Raw genomic sequence first — 13,102 nt, 5'->3', positions numbered from 1 at the left:
CATAATTTTTACAACTTTTTATACATACCTCTGGGCTTTGATCACCTGTCCCCTTTGAACCTAGTTTAAAGGTCTCCTCACTAGGTTGGCGAATTGAAGATAATATTTCCCTTGTTGGTCAGATGGATGACATCTTTCCCCCCACAGTCCTCCTTCCCAGAACAGCATCCCAGGGTTGAGGAGGCCAAAGTCCTCCCATCAACACCATCTGCATGGCCATGTACTCCTCTCCAGTATGCGTGTGTTTAGAAGCAAATAGTCCCTTTGAGGAAGTAATTCCTTGCAAAATTTCATTTTAGAAAGTTAAGCAGCTTATAGTCTACAAATTGTTTCAAAAATCCAACATGCGAAATAATGAGTGTATTTTTCCAATTTCTAAATAAAAATGACTGAACTGATTATAAATAATTTGTAAAACCAAAATAAAAAAATAATGACTGATAAATCTTGAGGAGCTAGGTTTATGTCAGAAACTCTGACAGAACTGTAACTCCTGTTTTTTTCCTTTAAGCCCAGTTCTGGAAAGCCATCCCTATTCATGAAAACACCTGAGCATGTGTTTAAAGCCCATTTAAGTCCACTGGATTTTAGTAGATGCTTAAGTACTTTTCTGTATAGGAATGACTTAAGCACATGCTTAAGTGATTTCCTGAGTTAGGGCTGTTATCGCTAACCAGTATACTCTAATAGTTACTACTAGGTTTGTTTTGATACAGCAAATATTTTGTAATTTTTAATAATAGATTAAAGGGACGCAGACAGAGTTGATGGGCATCAAATTTTACCTACCTTAAAAATACCATTCTGCATTTGATGTTAACATTTATTATTTATATAATCTCAAAAAGTGTGCAAGCTGATTCACTCATGTAAGACTGTTACATTCAAACAGGCCCCGTTTTGAAAATGCATATGTCAAGGTTCCTCCCCCACTCTGAACTCTAGGGTACAGATTTGGGGACCTGCATGAAAACCTCCTAAGCTTACTTTTACCAGCTTAGGTTAAAACTTCCCCAAGGTACAAATTAATTTTATCTTTTGTCCTTGGAATAACCACTGCCACCACCAAACTCTAACTGGGTTTACTGGGAAATGTAGTTTGGACACGTCTTTCCCCCCAAAATCCTCCCAACCTTTGCACCCCACTTCTTGGGAAAGGTTTGGTAAAAATCCTCACCAATTTGCATAGGTGACCACAGACCCAAACCCTTGGATCTGAGAACAATGAAAAAGCATTCAGTTTTCTTACAAGAAGACTTTTAATAGAAATAGAAGTAAATAGGAATAAAGGAATCACCCCTGTAAAATCAGGATGGTAGGTACCTTACAGGGTAATTAGATTCAAAACATAGAGAATCCCTCTAGGCAAAACCTTAAGTTACAAAAAAGACACACAGACAGAAATAGTCATTCTATTCAGCACAATTCTTTTCTCAGCCATTTAAAGAAATCATAATCTAACACATACCTAGCTAGATTACTTACTAAAAGTTCTAAGATTCCATTCCTGTTCTATCCCCGGCAAAGCAGCATACCGACAGAGAGAGATAGACCCTTTGTTTCTCTCCCTCCTCCCAGCTTTGGAAAGTATCTTGTCTCTTCATTGGTCATTTTGGTCAGGTGCCAGCGAGGTTACCTTTAGCTTCTTAACCCTTTACAGGTGAGAGGATTTTTCCTCTGGCCAGGAGGGATTTTAAAGGGGTTTACCCTTCCCTTTATATTTATGACAGCATATTTCCACAAATAATCTTAATGGCTACTCACAGCAGTGAGTTCTGTGCTCTGTAGTGAGCACAGAACAAGATTGGGCCCAAAACAAACAACATTAAAGATATAAAAGTAGTGGAAGAAAGAAGCACAAGATTTTTTTTTTGTACTTTACTTTTGCTCTTCTATTTTTATATTAATCCTTGCCTGTTTGCCTTGTTAATTATTTTTATTTCGTGATTTCTCATTTTTTCCTATTTAGATCTTAACTCTTGTCTGATTTTAATTTACTTACTGCTCTTTTTTTTGTTTTGAACTACTGCTTGTCTTATGTTTTTCCTTTAATCATACCTGTTTACTCATTATTTTCTTCTAACCTCACTCAGTTTTTGTAATCTTTTTTGTACTCAGTGTTTGTTTAGGCCAGGGATCTCAAACTCAGTTTATCTTAGGGCCAATGCCAGTCCTCAAATTCTTCCAGCGGGCCAATAATGTCACTGAAGATGGTGTTCAGAAAAGAAAATGTGTATATTGTATGTTTTATTTTGAATTTCTTAGAAATAATAAAACTGTCATACGACTTTATACAATTCTTCATCTGCCAGAGAGTTTTTAGTGTTTGCCGGACACCTGGCAACGCTTCAGTTCTGTCAGTTTGTTGATGTTTGGCCTCAGTGGCTGAGCAGTTGAAACCTTCAGGATTGCAGCAAGGTGTGCATCAGATAGTTGTGTCTGGTATTTTGACTTGTTTATATTCATTGCGGAAAAAGATGACATTGCCTCCATGGCTGACTCTGCCCGGCAACTAATGATGCTGCCTCCATGGCTGACTCTGCCTGGTGACTAATGATGGTATCTCTGTCCCTTTCCCCCAGCCAGTAGGAGCTGTCTGGGGTAGTGCCTGCGGCAGACATTGCTGGCAGCGTGTCTGCATGCGTCTCTCCTCGATGGGCCGCAGTGGGGAGGTTTTCGGGCTGCAGATGGCCTGCGGGCTGGGACTTTGAGACCCCTGGTTTAGTCCTCCCCACCCCTCCTTTCCTGGTTTAATTGACCCTTTTCTGTTACCCTCCAGTTCCTTTGCCTTTACTTATTGCTGTTATATTGTGACTATTAACCTTTTCCCCAGAGTCCTCTCTATATTTCCCCTTCTCTGCATTCAAACCAATTTACGCCCCTCCCCTCAAATAAATTGTTAATTGAAGTTTGTTCTGCAGTGCAGTTGGGTAAAAGCAAGCTCCTGGCCCCCATGGTGCTGTTACTACTGTCAAGAGTCTCTATCTCTTGAGGAGTAGGGCTAACCTGCAAACCTACATGATAACTGAAACTGCCTAAATGAGCATTAATGCTTATCAACGGTGCCCATCTAGGACGTTAATTGACGAAAAATTTCATTAACGCAGAGTTAAGGTTGTCTGGTGATATCCTGTCCCCTTCCAGAATGTTGGATTCAGCAAAACTCAAACTTCTGAAAACCAGGAAATACAGAGTTAAGGTACATGTCCACACACCCTTAACTCTGCCCTCCTTGAGTGATGCTCCAATATGTCAATAACGCTGCCTTTGCATTGTACTGAATAAGAGCTAATTACATATGCTGCCCATTTATATTTAGCTTACCTCACTAAAAGAACACAATATCTGCTAAAACTTCAAACCCTTTCACCTTTATGCACACAATGCCATCTAAAACTATACTTTTATCATATCATATCATATAACCATCATAAAACTGACAGTCCACACTCATTTCCCAGCTAACTGCTGACAGTCCCCATAGAATGAAGACACCTGTGCCCTGCTACTAACACAACCTACTTAAAGCAGTGCTGAAATGAGGCATACTGGATCTCTCAAGTGTCCGGGAAAGGGATAATTCCCAGTGGCTACTGCCAGCTCCAGTGGGTCAGAGTTAAGGTTGCATAGGCATGTATCTTCCCATATTTCCTGGTTTTCAAAAGTTTGGGTTTTCTGAAATGAGCATTCTGGAAGGGGACAGGATTATTACCAGGCAACCTTAACCCTGCGTTAATGAAGTTTTTTTGGTCAGTGAATCATCAATGTAGTTCAGGTCCAGGGATGGGGCAAGAAGTCACTTGCTGGCCTAGTGTTCCCCTAACCCTTCCCTCCCCACTCTGCTGTTTCTGCTTCTGGATGATGTGACTTTTTCTCATGGCTTTTAATTGGCCACCCTGTAGGTGGGTGATTGAGCTTCTGCCCTACATGATGTTGCTGAGTGAGACTGCTAGAGGCTTGGTGCATGTTTTAATGAATTAAGAGCTTATTAAATGTGTTGGATTGCCATCTCTAGAGATGGAATTCTTCTGTTTATTGACAGGATATGTATAGCATGGGCAACAGCAGTGCAAGCTTCCCTCATACTGTTCTGATACTCTGCTTCACTTTTGACTTTATGGGGCTTCTGCTAAAAGCTGGTGCCATTCAGTCTCTACAATCCATTTGCAAGTTAGTTTGTCAAGTGAGAATACCAAAAAGGTGCCACCTGAGGTGTTTCTACCGTATGGACACCTGTTAGTTAGAAGTTATTCTGAGATCACCAAATACATTTAATCTGTTCTGTTGATACAGAAAAAACCGCCACCCCGTTCCCTACTGCCTGTCTCCAAACCAAAGGCTGAAAAAGAGATGAAATCCTAGTTTCTTAGCTGTGCAAACCATGTTTGGGTTCCTTTATGATATTACACATGTATCTCTGCCCTGCTTGTCTGCTACATTCTGATGAGTAGGTGTGGTATTGAAATTTACAAGAATACTTCACCTGGAACAGGATTCTTGTAAATTTCAATACTTTTCTTACTCAGAAGGACAGAGAGCAGAAAGGCAAGATGAAGTAAATGGCGTAATATGCACACCTGATTGCGATCATGAAGAAACATGCAGCTGCATGCCCCGAAACAGAAAGCAAGAAAGTTTCTCTAAGCTTAGTTATACCAATTTTAAGTGTTCTTTTTAAGTTAAGGTTAGTTTGTTTCTGAAACATAATATTTAAAATACAAGTTGATGACCTGATTCATTCATATAATGTTCATTTAAGAGGAATTTATTAAAAACAAAATGTTTAATTTGGAGGGGAAAATATTTGACTTAATACCTAAACAAGTTTGGACATACATGTTAAAACTGAGGCTCTTAGGCCTTCATTAAATGCGTTTTGCAGTAGAAGATTCTCCAGTGGCATCTTGTTATCTTGACAGAAACTTTATTATTATGTATAACTTGCCTAAACAATGTGTTAAAAGATTGAGCGCAGGCAGTTTGTTCTTTAGACAGGCATATATACAGAAACAGTACTTAGTCAGGGCGGGGAATGCACTGGGGAGGAGGAGAATGAGAGAGGTAGTATTAAGGACAATAGGTTGAAAGCTTCATTTATTTTACTGGCCTCTCAAGAAGTAAATATGTGTTCAACTTCAGAAAGAGCTTAACAGTAAAGTTAAGGGGACTGTTTCCTAACAATGAGAGAAACATTACTCAGGCACTATTTATACATGGAGAAAGCTTTTACTCTTACTCAAGTGTCTGTAAGTATAAAGTTTTGTTTATCTAAAATGAACAGAGGGCAGGAATATGCTTTAAAGGGTAGTTTTCAAAGCTAAGGAATTTTGTTAATGCAATACAAAGTATTTCTAAGAAGTTAGACTTTTAACAAAACAAAGTTTATAAGTGTTTATGAGTTGACTTTCTGTATGAGCTCTAATGAGAATTTAATCAATATGCTGTTTATATGGATGTATTTTCAATATAGATTGAGTAACATTAAGTTTTACAAGTGTGGGAACTGTACACTAGTTGTAAAGATGTTTCTCTAGTGGATTTTGTTTTTATTCCTTTTTTGTCATATTGGCAGTTACTTTATTTTCTTCAAACTGTAATGCTCTTGTATCCATGATATAAGGGTGCCTTTTTAAACTTAGAAAGGTATCTGTTAATTGTCACAGTTGTTTCCAAGGTGTATAGTTTAGATGATTTTCTTTGGTTTGGATATTCAGCCAACAATTCAGATTACCGATGGCTTATTATTAATTACCAGATAAAAACTTTTTACTCTATACAATGTTTATAGAATATATAACTTCTGAAACTTTTTGGAGCTTCATTTTTTCTCTTTTCTTAATCTCTTGCTAGTGGGAACACACACATTTTGCAGATAATGGCAATATATATTACTAGGCTTTGGCTTTTGAAAGTCTCAAACTGTAGCTTCTTTTTGCTGATTCATTTTAGGATTAAGGAAAAGTCTCTGTTTTTTAAAATGAAAAGGGAAATGTGTATTTTAGAAGTGCTAGACTTAAAAAGAGAAGTGAGTACACTAGTTACATTACTAATGAGCAGTCCTTTAGTGCAGGGGCTGCAATAATCTGAATCTCTGAAACTCAGTTTGGGGGTAGGAGGAAGCTCAAAGAGGCTTAATGTGTGTGGGTGATCTGTCACTTAATCATATCCTCCTTATGTGTAATTTAATTAAATTTTACTATTGGGCTGTAATTCACGTATGAAATCTTTTTTCATTCTGGACATGCAATTAACATTCACTCCTGGTTTGTTTGTTTTTTTTAAACAATTTTATCTGTCAAGGAAATTCAGATGGCTTAAACTTTATACATTGATCAGCACTTTGCAAAAAAACTGTTGTATTTACCGAGCAACAATATGTTTTTGAATTATGAAAAAGGCTAATTTCAATAGTCAATTTATAATTAAAGGAGTCAAAAGACTTCTTTTAAGTGTTTAAAATATGGCTTTGAGGACAAAATATTTGTTTTCAAACTAGCTCTCTGTTTAACAAATGTCTGTTTGGATCTAAACTTTGAAAATATGTGCACAAAAGTCTTGGTAAAACTTGCATTTTTTGTTGACAGAAGAGGGCACTCAACAACAATTTGAATTAGGCTTCTTCATTTTGCTAAACGAGTTACATTGGAAAACTTAGTATTCAACAAATTTTGCAGTTGTGTAGTCTTTGAATTGTTTATGTAAAGTATAAATTCAAAAGGAGTATATATGCTAGGATATATTCTAGGAATAAATAGAAATTTTGTCTTCTGCTGATATAGTTAATTAAAATGCATTGGATGGGAGTCTTTTTTCCTTTTCTACTAGTGGAATGTATGTTCTCTTTTTACTACTTAGGAGCAGGCAAAAACTTGCCAAAAAGTACTGGTTGACAGCTAATGGAAAACGTTTGAAAATCATTTTTTAAAAGTAATTTTATTTGTATATTATTGTCTGTGTTTCTTCCACCTATCTTATTTTTTTATTTCAATAACTAAGGACATTTGAATTAAATGGGATGTTCCTAACAAAACTCTCTTGCTCCATTTTTCATGCAAATGGTTATTTTCTTTGTCTGTAGTGAAGAATGAGAAAAGAGTGATATAAGGTAAAGGAGCATGAAGATATTTTAGCCAAACAGTGTTTTCTGCCTGCTCCAAATTTACTACGAGAGCTTTCCCTTTTCCTAGTTGCTTAGCAGATTTTTTGCTTTCTTCTTTCTTTTTGCTCACTGACGTTCATTTTTTGTTCAGCCAAAACTAATCTTGACTCTGTCATTTCTGTCACTTCTGCCTTTCTCTCAGGCTTCTCTTCCTGCAACCATGTAGACAAAAGGAAAAAAATATCTTCTTCTAGGATGGGGAGAGAAAAAGACATAATTCAGGGTTTTATGCCCCTCAGCCCTTTTTAGTTTCAAAGCAGATGAATGTGGACTTACAGATGCCTCTGTTGATACATCTGAATTGGTCATTTTAGAGCTGCTATGTCATAATTTTAACATTTTTCATTAATAGCTTCTGTAAATTAATATGCTGGAGTATTATAGACTAGCCCCTTCCAAATTTGGGCTATCTGATTTTGATCTGGCTGGTTTATAAATACAAACATAGTTTCAAAATAATCTAACATTTTGAATACAGCAGCTGTTGAGATACTCTGGAAAAAAATAGAGGGAAATTAATTTTTAAAAGGGCTTCTTCGCAGTCACCATCATTAACAGGCTTTCGTTGTGAGCTACATAAAAAAAAATGTGCATATGGAATGCAAATTCATTTCAGTGAAATAAAAATTAGTGACTCTGTCTGTTACACTATAGAATTATTAGGTTTCCTGCACCAAGTACAAGTGCCTGGAATCCTTATAAAACATTGCCCACACACAGTGTTCCTAATGTTAGTGTTTTATTGTGAGTACGTACACCAGCTACAAGCAAGTCTTGCTAATGTCTCCAGCTGTATGTGTTTATTTTAAATCATTCTGGTGCTTATGTGGATAGGAAGCACATGTGTTAGAGCTGCACTAGTTCAATTGGTCTTTCCATAGCAGGATACTTTCTGGGGTACTCTGACTCACCATTCAGTGAACATCTTAGACAAGAATCCTCTTAATTTGTGCTCCCTCTGAAGGGCTTCCACAGGAATATTCTCCAGGAAGTCTCTGACTTGCTTGTGATGCCCTGTCCTCGTCTCAGGTAACAATGTCATGCACCTTGTCCCCAGCATCCATGTAAGTATGGTTGCTGTGTTCTTGTACAAGCTACTCACTATTTTGTGATTTGAAGTCATGCCTTCTGCAGTCCAGCTGTTCTAGCGTCATGGTGTCAGGTTGCCCAGCATAGACATCAGGGCTCTTCTAAAGACCTGGTGCAATGAGGCGATGAAGTCCAAACGGAACTCCATGGCCTAGTTTGTTGAACAGTGTCTGTGTTGGCTGAGCTTAGCATAAAATGGAATATTAAGCAGTGCTGGGTGCAATATTAAGAGCAATATAATAAGGCTGTCAAAAATCACTACAGAACAAGAGCTGGATTTCATCCAGTGCTATCATGGTCTTTAGATCCTATTCTCTGCCACGCCTCATGCTCTGTTCAAACTCACTTCATTGTCTCAGTACAGTACCTGATGGAAAAAGTCCAAAGTGAGCAAACAATCATCTCAATTTCTCTGGGAAGCACTCCATTTGGATAAGTGGAGAAAAAGGTGCTATTCTCAAGGATACAATTCCCAGAACAAACCTGGCCCTAGAATACTTCGTTGGTTCTCCAACAAACCCTTACTCCCAATGTGGTGTTTCCGTTTGGAACCAATGGAGAGGTGTTGTGGCAGATTTATAATGCATTGAATAGAAATATTCGTATGTTTAGTCATGTATGTGGACCTTGGAAAAGTTAGTAATCTTGAAAATTGCGTAGTCCGAAACAATGAGGAAAGAGGCAAACCTGATAACTTATGAAATGATAAACGGGGTATAAAAATAAATTCCAAGGTACTGCTTTTGGAAACTATTTGGCATAGGAAAAGCAGATTTCAATCATACTGAATCACAGGTGATCTAAGTGTTTCAAGTTTATACTCCTGAAGGAAAGACCCAGACTCAGTTACTTCCATGGAAAAGTTTTTTTTTTTTAATAAACTACAAGAACTAAACATAAAGAATAATTCTATGTATGATGAGCACTCTCACAGACATCAGGAAGAACAACTAGAGTAGTGAACCAGGAACATGAATTGTGAATGTAACAGATCACAGAGATAATTATGAAATTTTTACAGCAGAAAGACTTGAAGTTTAAATTTTCTTTTCCCAGTGTGGGCCTCTACACTCACGAGGAGAGGAGCGAGAGCTAACCCCAAAGATCAGGTTTCCCAGACCTAGATCAGTCACCCTTTTATACCCAGCAAAGGAAATGTTTTGTATTCTGGGACAAAGTCTGCACAAAAAATATTTGGGAGGGTTGCGGGAGGTGATGGTAGTGGTGGGATAGTAAAATAAAATAGATACTGCAAAAGAGAACCAAAATTATTTGAGGTGAATCATGTTGCATCAAATGTAAGGGAACCACTTTTGTTTTACTATGCAGTGGGTGGTGCAGGCGACACAAGATATTGTGCTGAAGTCCTTACTTTCCATGGAGCAGTAGACTGAGATGGTTCTTTCTGAAGTGGTGTTGTAGGATGGGCATTTACATGGCCAGTGCACTTGCAACAATAGAATTGACTACAGTTGCTGCACAGGCAGCATTCTGTGGATATTAAGGGTTTCTGCCTCCACAGAGATCCCCTTGCAAAAACCTGTTTGTTCCGGCTTTGCACAGAAAACTAGAATTTGGCACTTAATGCTAAATTTAAAAAATATTGGTGATTTTATAAACTGTTGTTGATTCTTTGAGAATAGCTTTACTAGTTTAATGTGGTTCAGAAAAAGCAATATGTAATGTTTAAACATAAAACCTTTCCTGGTGATGCTTACTTTAGTTTTTAATGCTTAATTGTCACATGTGGTAAAGTTAATATTGTTCTGACAAGACTATTTAGTTGATTGGCGCGCTAAGCCCCTAAATAATGGAGGATATAATATGTGTAACAAAGTTTCTTTCTTCAAGTTTACTTCAAAGGCACTAGACACTTGCACTGATAAATAAAATTTAAAGGATGAAAATCAAATCCAAACCAGTCCCAATTCACAGAATGTATATTGTTCAATTACATACCTTATGTCTGTGTTTCTGGAATGCTTGCATAATAAGGCTTGTTACCTCTACCTTCATCTTGTGTTTGGAGTAAACTTTGTTCTCTAATCTCACTCTACATGAAATCAGTAAGGGACATAAATGTCGGCTACTTGCTGTACTAAACAAAGAGTGTGTGTTGTCTAGCGGTTAGAACATGGGATGGGAGTAGTAGTAGATCTAAGTCGTCAACTGCCTCTGATGCTAACTTGCTAAGTGATCTTGTATAAAGGCATTAAAACTTCCCTGTGCCTCAGTTTCTCCCTCTGTAAAAGGAGGTTTATACTTGCAAACCTGACAGGGGTATTGTAAGGCTGAATTCATGTTTGTGAAGTGCTTTAAGCAGGTCCACAGAGGGAATGCATTAGAAATGATGCAGTAGGCAATTCTAGAGGCTTTTAAATAATATATTTGTATTATGAATGTTGCAGAAATAAAAGCAGTTGAGTTTTTGATTTTTTTTTGTAAATGGCAGCAGACTGTGTGAAATTTGCTACTGTGGACAAATTTAATCACTTGAATAAAAACACCGATAAAAGACAAATTTAGTAGGCTTTGTCCGCTCTTAGAGTCACATGATGGATTTCTTCTTCTGCTCTTCCTACAGTACATGCATATATCTACCTTTGGCATCAGTGAAGCATGGGTAGTGTGTACAGTAAGCAGGGAGTGCAGAATATCAGTCGAGCTCTGCTATGATGATCTGAGAGCAGAATTTTGCTCTGAAATTGTTTGCTCACGAGTTGAACAAATGGCCTGTGATGGGATGTTAGATGGGGTGGGATCTGAGTTACCTGGGAAAGAATTTTCTGTAGTATCTGCCTGGTGAATCTTGCCCATATGCTCAGGGTTAGGTGATCACCATATTTGGGGTCGGGAAGGAATTTTCCTCCAGGGCAGATTGGAAGAGGCCCTGGAGGTTTTTCACCTTCCTCTGTAGCTTGGGGCACAGGTCACTTGCTGGAGGATTCTCTGCTCCTTGAAGTCTTTAAACCACGATTTGAAGACTTCAATAGCTCAGACATAGGTGAGGCTTTTCTCAGGAGTGGGTGGGCGAGATTCTGTGGCCTGTGTTGTGCAGGAGGTCAGACTAGATAATCATAATGGTCCCTTCTGACCTTAGTATCTAAGAATCTATGAACCCTGTATACAAAGTTTCCTTGTCATGTAGATCTTTACATGTGAGTTGTAGTGCTAGCCACTTTAAAAGTTTAATGTAACAGGCCATTCTGAGGTGGTTTACTTTCTACTGGTCTGTCAGTGTAAACCTCTGAAAAACAGTGGTTTATTATGGAAATGTTTCTACAACTATAACAAAGGTGGTTAACAGTAATGATTTATTAAAAGCCAAGTTATTAGAAGCTGGTTTAATGTATAAATGATTATCACACAACCACACTTCATTTTATTTTCCTGATTTGTTATAGGATATACTTTAAATGAAATCACAGCATGATTTATACGAACTGATCTTGCATTTTTGTGAGAGATAATTGAGATCTAATCTGAATCCCTGACGAACCACAGCTTCCTGCAGTGGCCTGTTGCTATGGGTAACATAAAGGGAGTAAAATAGAACTTCATACGAAATGCCTTTAAACTTTACTGGCATGTACAGGCACGGAATAGGGCTGAATCGTATATTTTAATCTTTGAGAAGCTGATGGGTCAAGGAATTTTTTTTTCAATCTTAAGTGAAGATGAATTTAGGAAGAGTACTGTTAGCAAAAATAACTGCTGTTTCTTTTGAAGAGCGGGTAAGTGATATGAATTATATTTAGCCAACGCTAGGCAGTGTTGCAGTGAAAATTAGAGGAGAGTATTATAATCGGCTTCAGAGTTATTGCATTTTTTTGGCTTAGTTTTTGTCTCTTCTACATTAAAACAATGTTAGATCAGAAACTTTTGGAATAATATATCATTTTCTTTAACGCAAACTCTGATTGGCATATATTTTATTTTTTCATCATAGCTACCTATGTTAAGGAAATTGTGTATAAAGAGCCTGACCATATAACCTAACATTCAGATTTACTCTGAAATTTAACTGAAAAACTTAAATGTGGCTAATACTTACAAATTCAGCTGTTCATAATATATACCTATTTATTAATGTATGTGCATTATGTATTACATTATCTTTTCTTTATCATAAATAGTACAATATTTTATTGTATTTTATTGAAAGCACGTACATAGTTTTTAATCAAAATCATTTTAAGAGTGGATTTTATTTTTAGCCATTTGATTTAAATGTTATTTAATTGTTTTTGTTCATGCAAAAAAAGTTGTTTTAATAGGAACACCTAGCTCTTAGAGGAATTCTGAATATGGCAATAAAATATTTATTATTCTTTGCCAGATTTGCTATGCATATTTTGTTTTTATGTAGCTTAGATAAAGTATGTGATAAGAAAACAATTTTAAAGGACATTCTGTAGAAAAGATATTCAGTTAAATCTCCATTGAGTAACAATGTGCAGTAGTTTAAATTGATTCTTTTTCCCTGTGAATTGTTACTTTTACAATGTCTTTCCCATTAGCTATTGTAAATACCCTTTTTTCATAAGAGAGAATTGAAAGCAATAAGCTATCTAACATGCCTTATTTAATTGGCTTTGGGGTGAGGATCTTGTTCACAAAATCTTACATCAGAAAATCAGTTACAACCATTTTTTTAAAAAGAAGGTAGAAATAATATTAATTACTGGTGTTTAGGTCAAGAAATATATTTGAGATGACTAATTACAATGAAAATGCAAGAGTAAAGTTCTAAAATATATTTAACAAATATATCTTTTATTATATTATATTATATCTATATATTTTAAATTTTGATTATCAAATATATTTTAGAATAGGGTTTCCTAAATTATG

The 13,102-nt window shown here is 36.7% G+C and overlaps 1 protein-coding gene across 14 annotated transcripts in view; it reads left to right on the top strand.

Annotated features, from left to right (window-relative positions):
* RGS12 (regulator of G protein signaling 12) overlaps window positions 1-13,102 on the top strand; it is a 186,314-nt gene that overhangs the window by 66,337 nt on the left and 106,875 nt on the right. The window contains exon 1 of one of the 14 annotated variants that reach the window (XM_037898166.2): window positions 5,060-5,246. The exons of 12 other annotated variants lie outside the window; for them this stretch is intronic. In XM_037898166.2, the coding sequence (XP_037754094.1) occupies window positions 5,181-5,246 (66 nt within the window). In that variant the 5' untranslated portion in view covers window positions 5,060-5,180. Of the gene's footprint in view, window positions 1-5,059; window positions 5,247-11,727; window positions 11,983-13,102 lie in introns of those variants that run through there. One more of the 14 variants, XM_037898167.2, reaches the window with a different exon arrangement.

This window comes from Chelonia mydas, chromosome 4 (genome assembly GCF_015237465.2).
Source record: "Chelonia mydas isolate rCheMyd1 chromosome 4, rCheMyd1.pri.v2, whole genome shotgun sequence".
NCBI classification, from domain to species: Eukaryota; Metazoa; Chordata; order Testudines; family Cheloniidae; genus Chelonia; species Chelonia mydas.
This window is presented reverse-complemented; position numbering and strand designations above follow the sequence as displayed.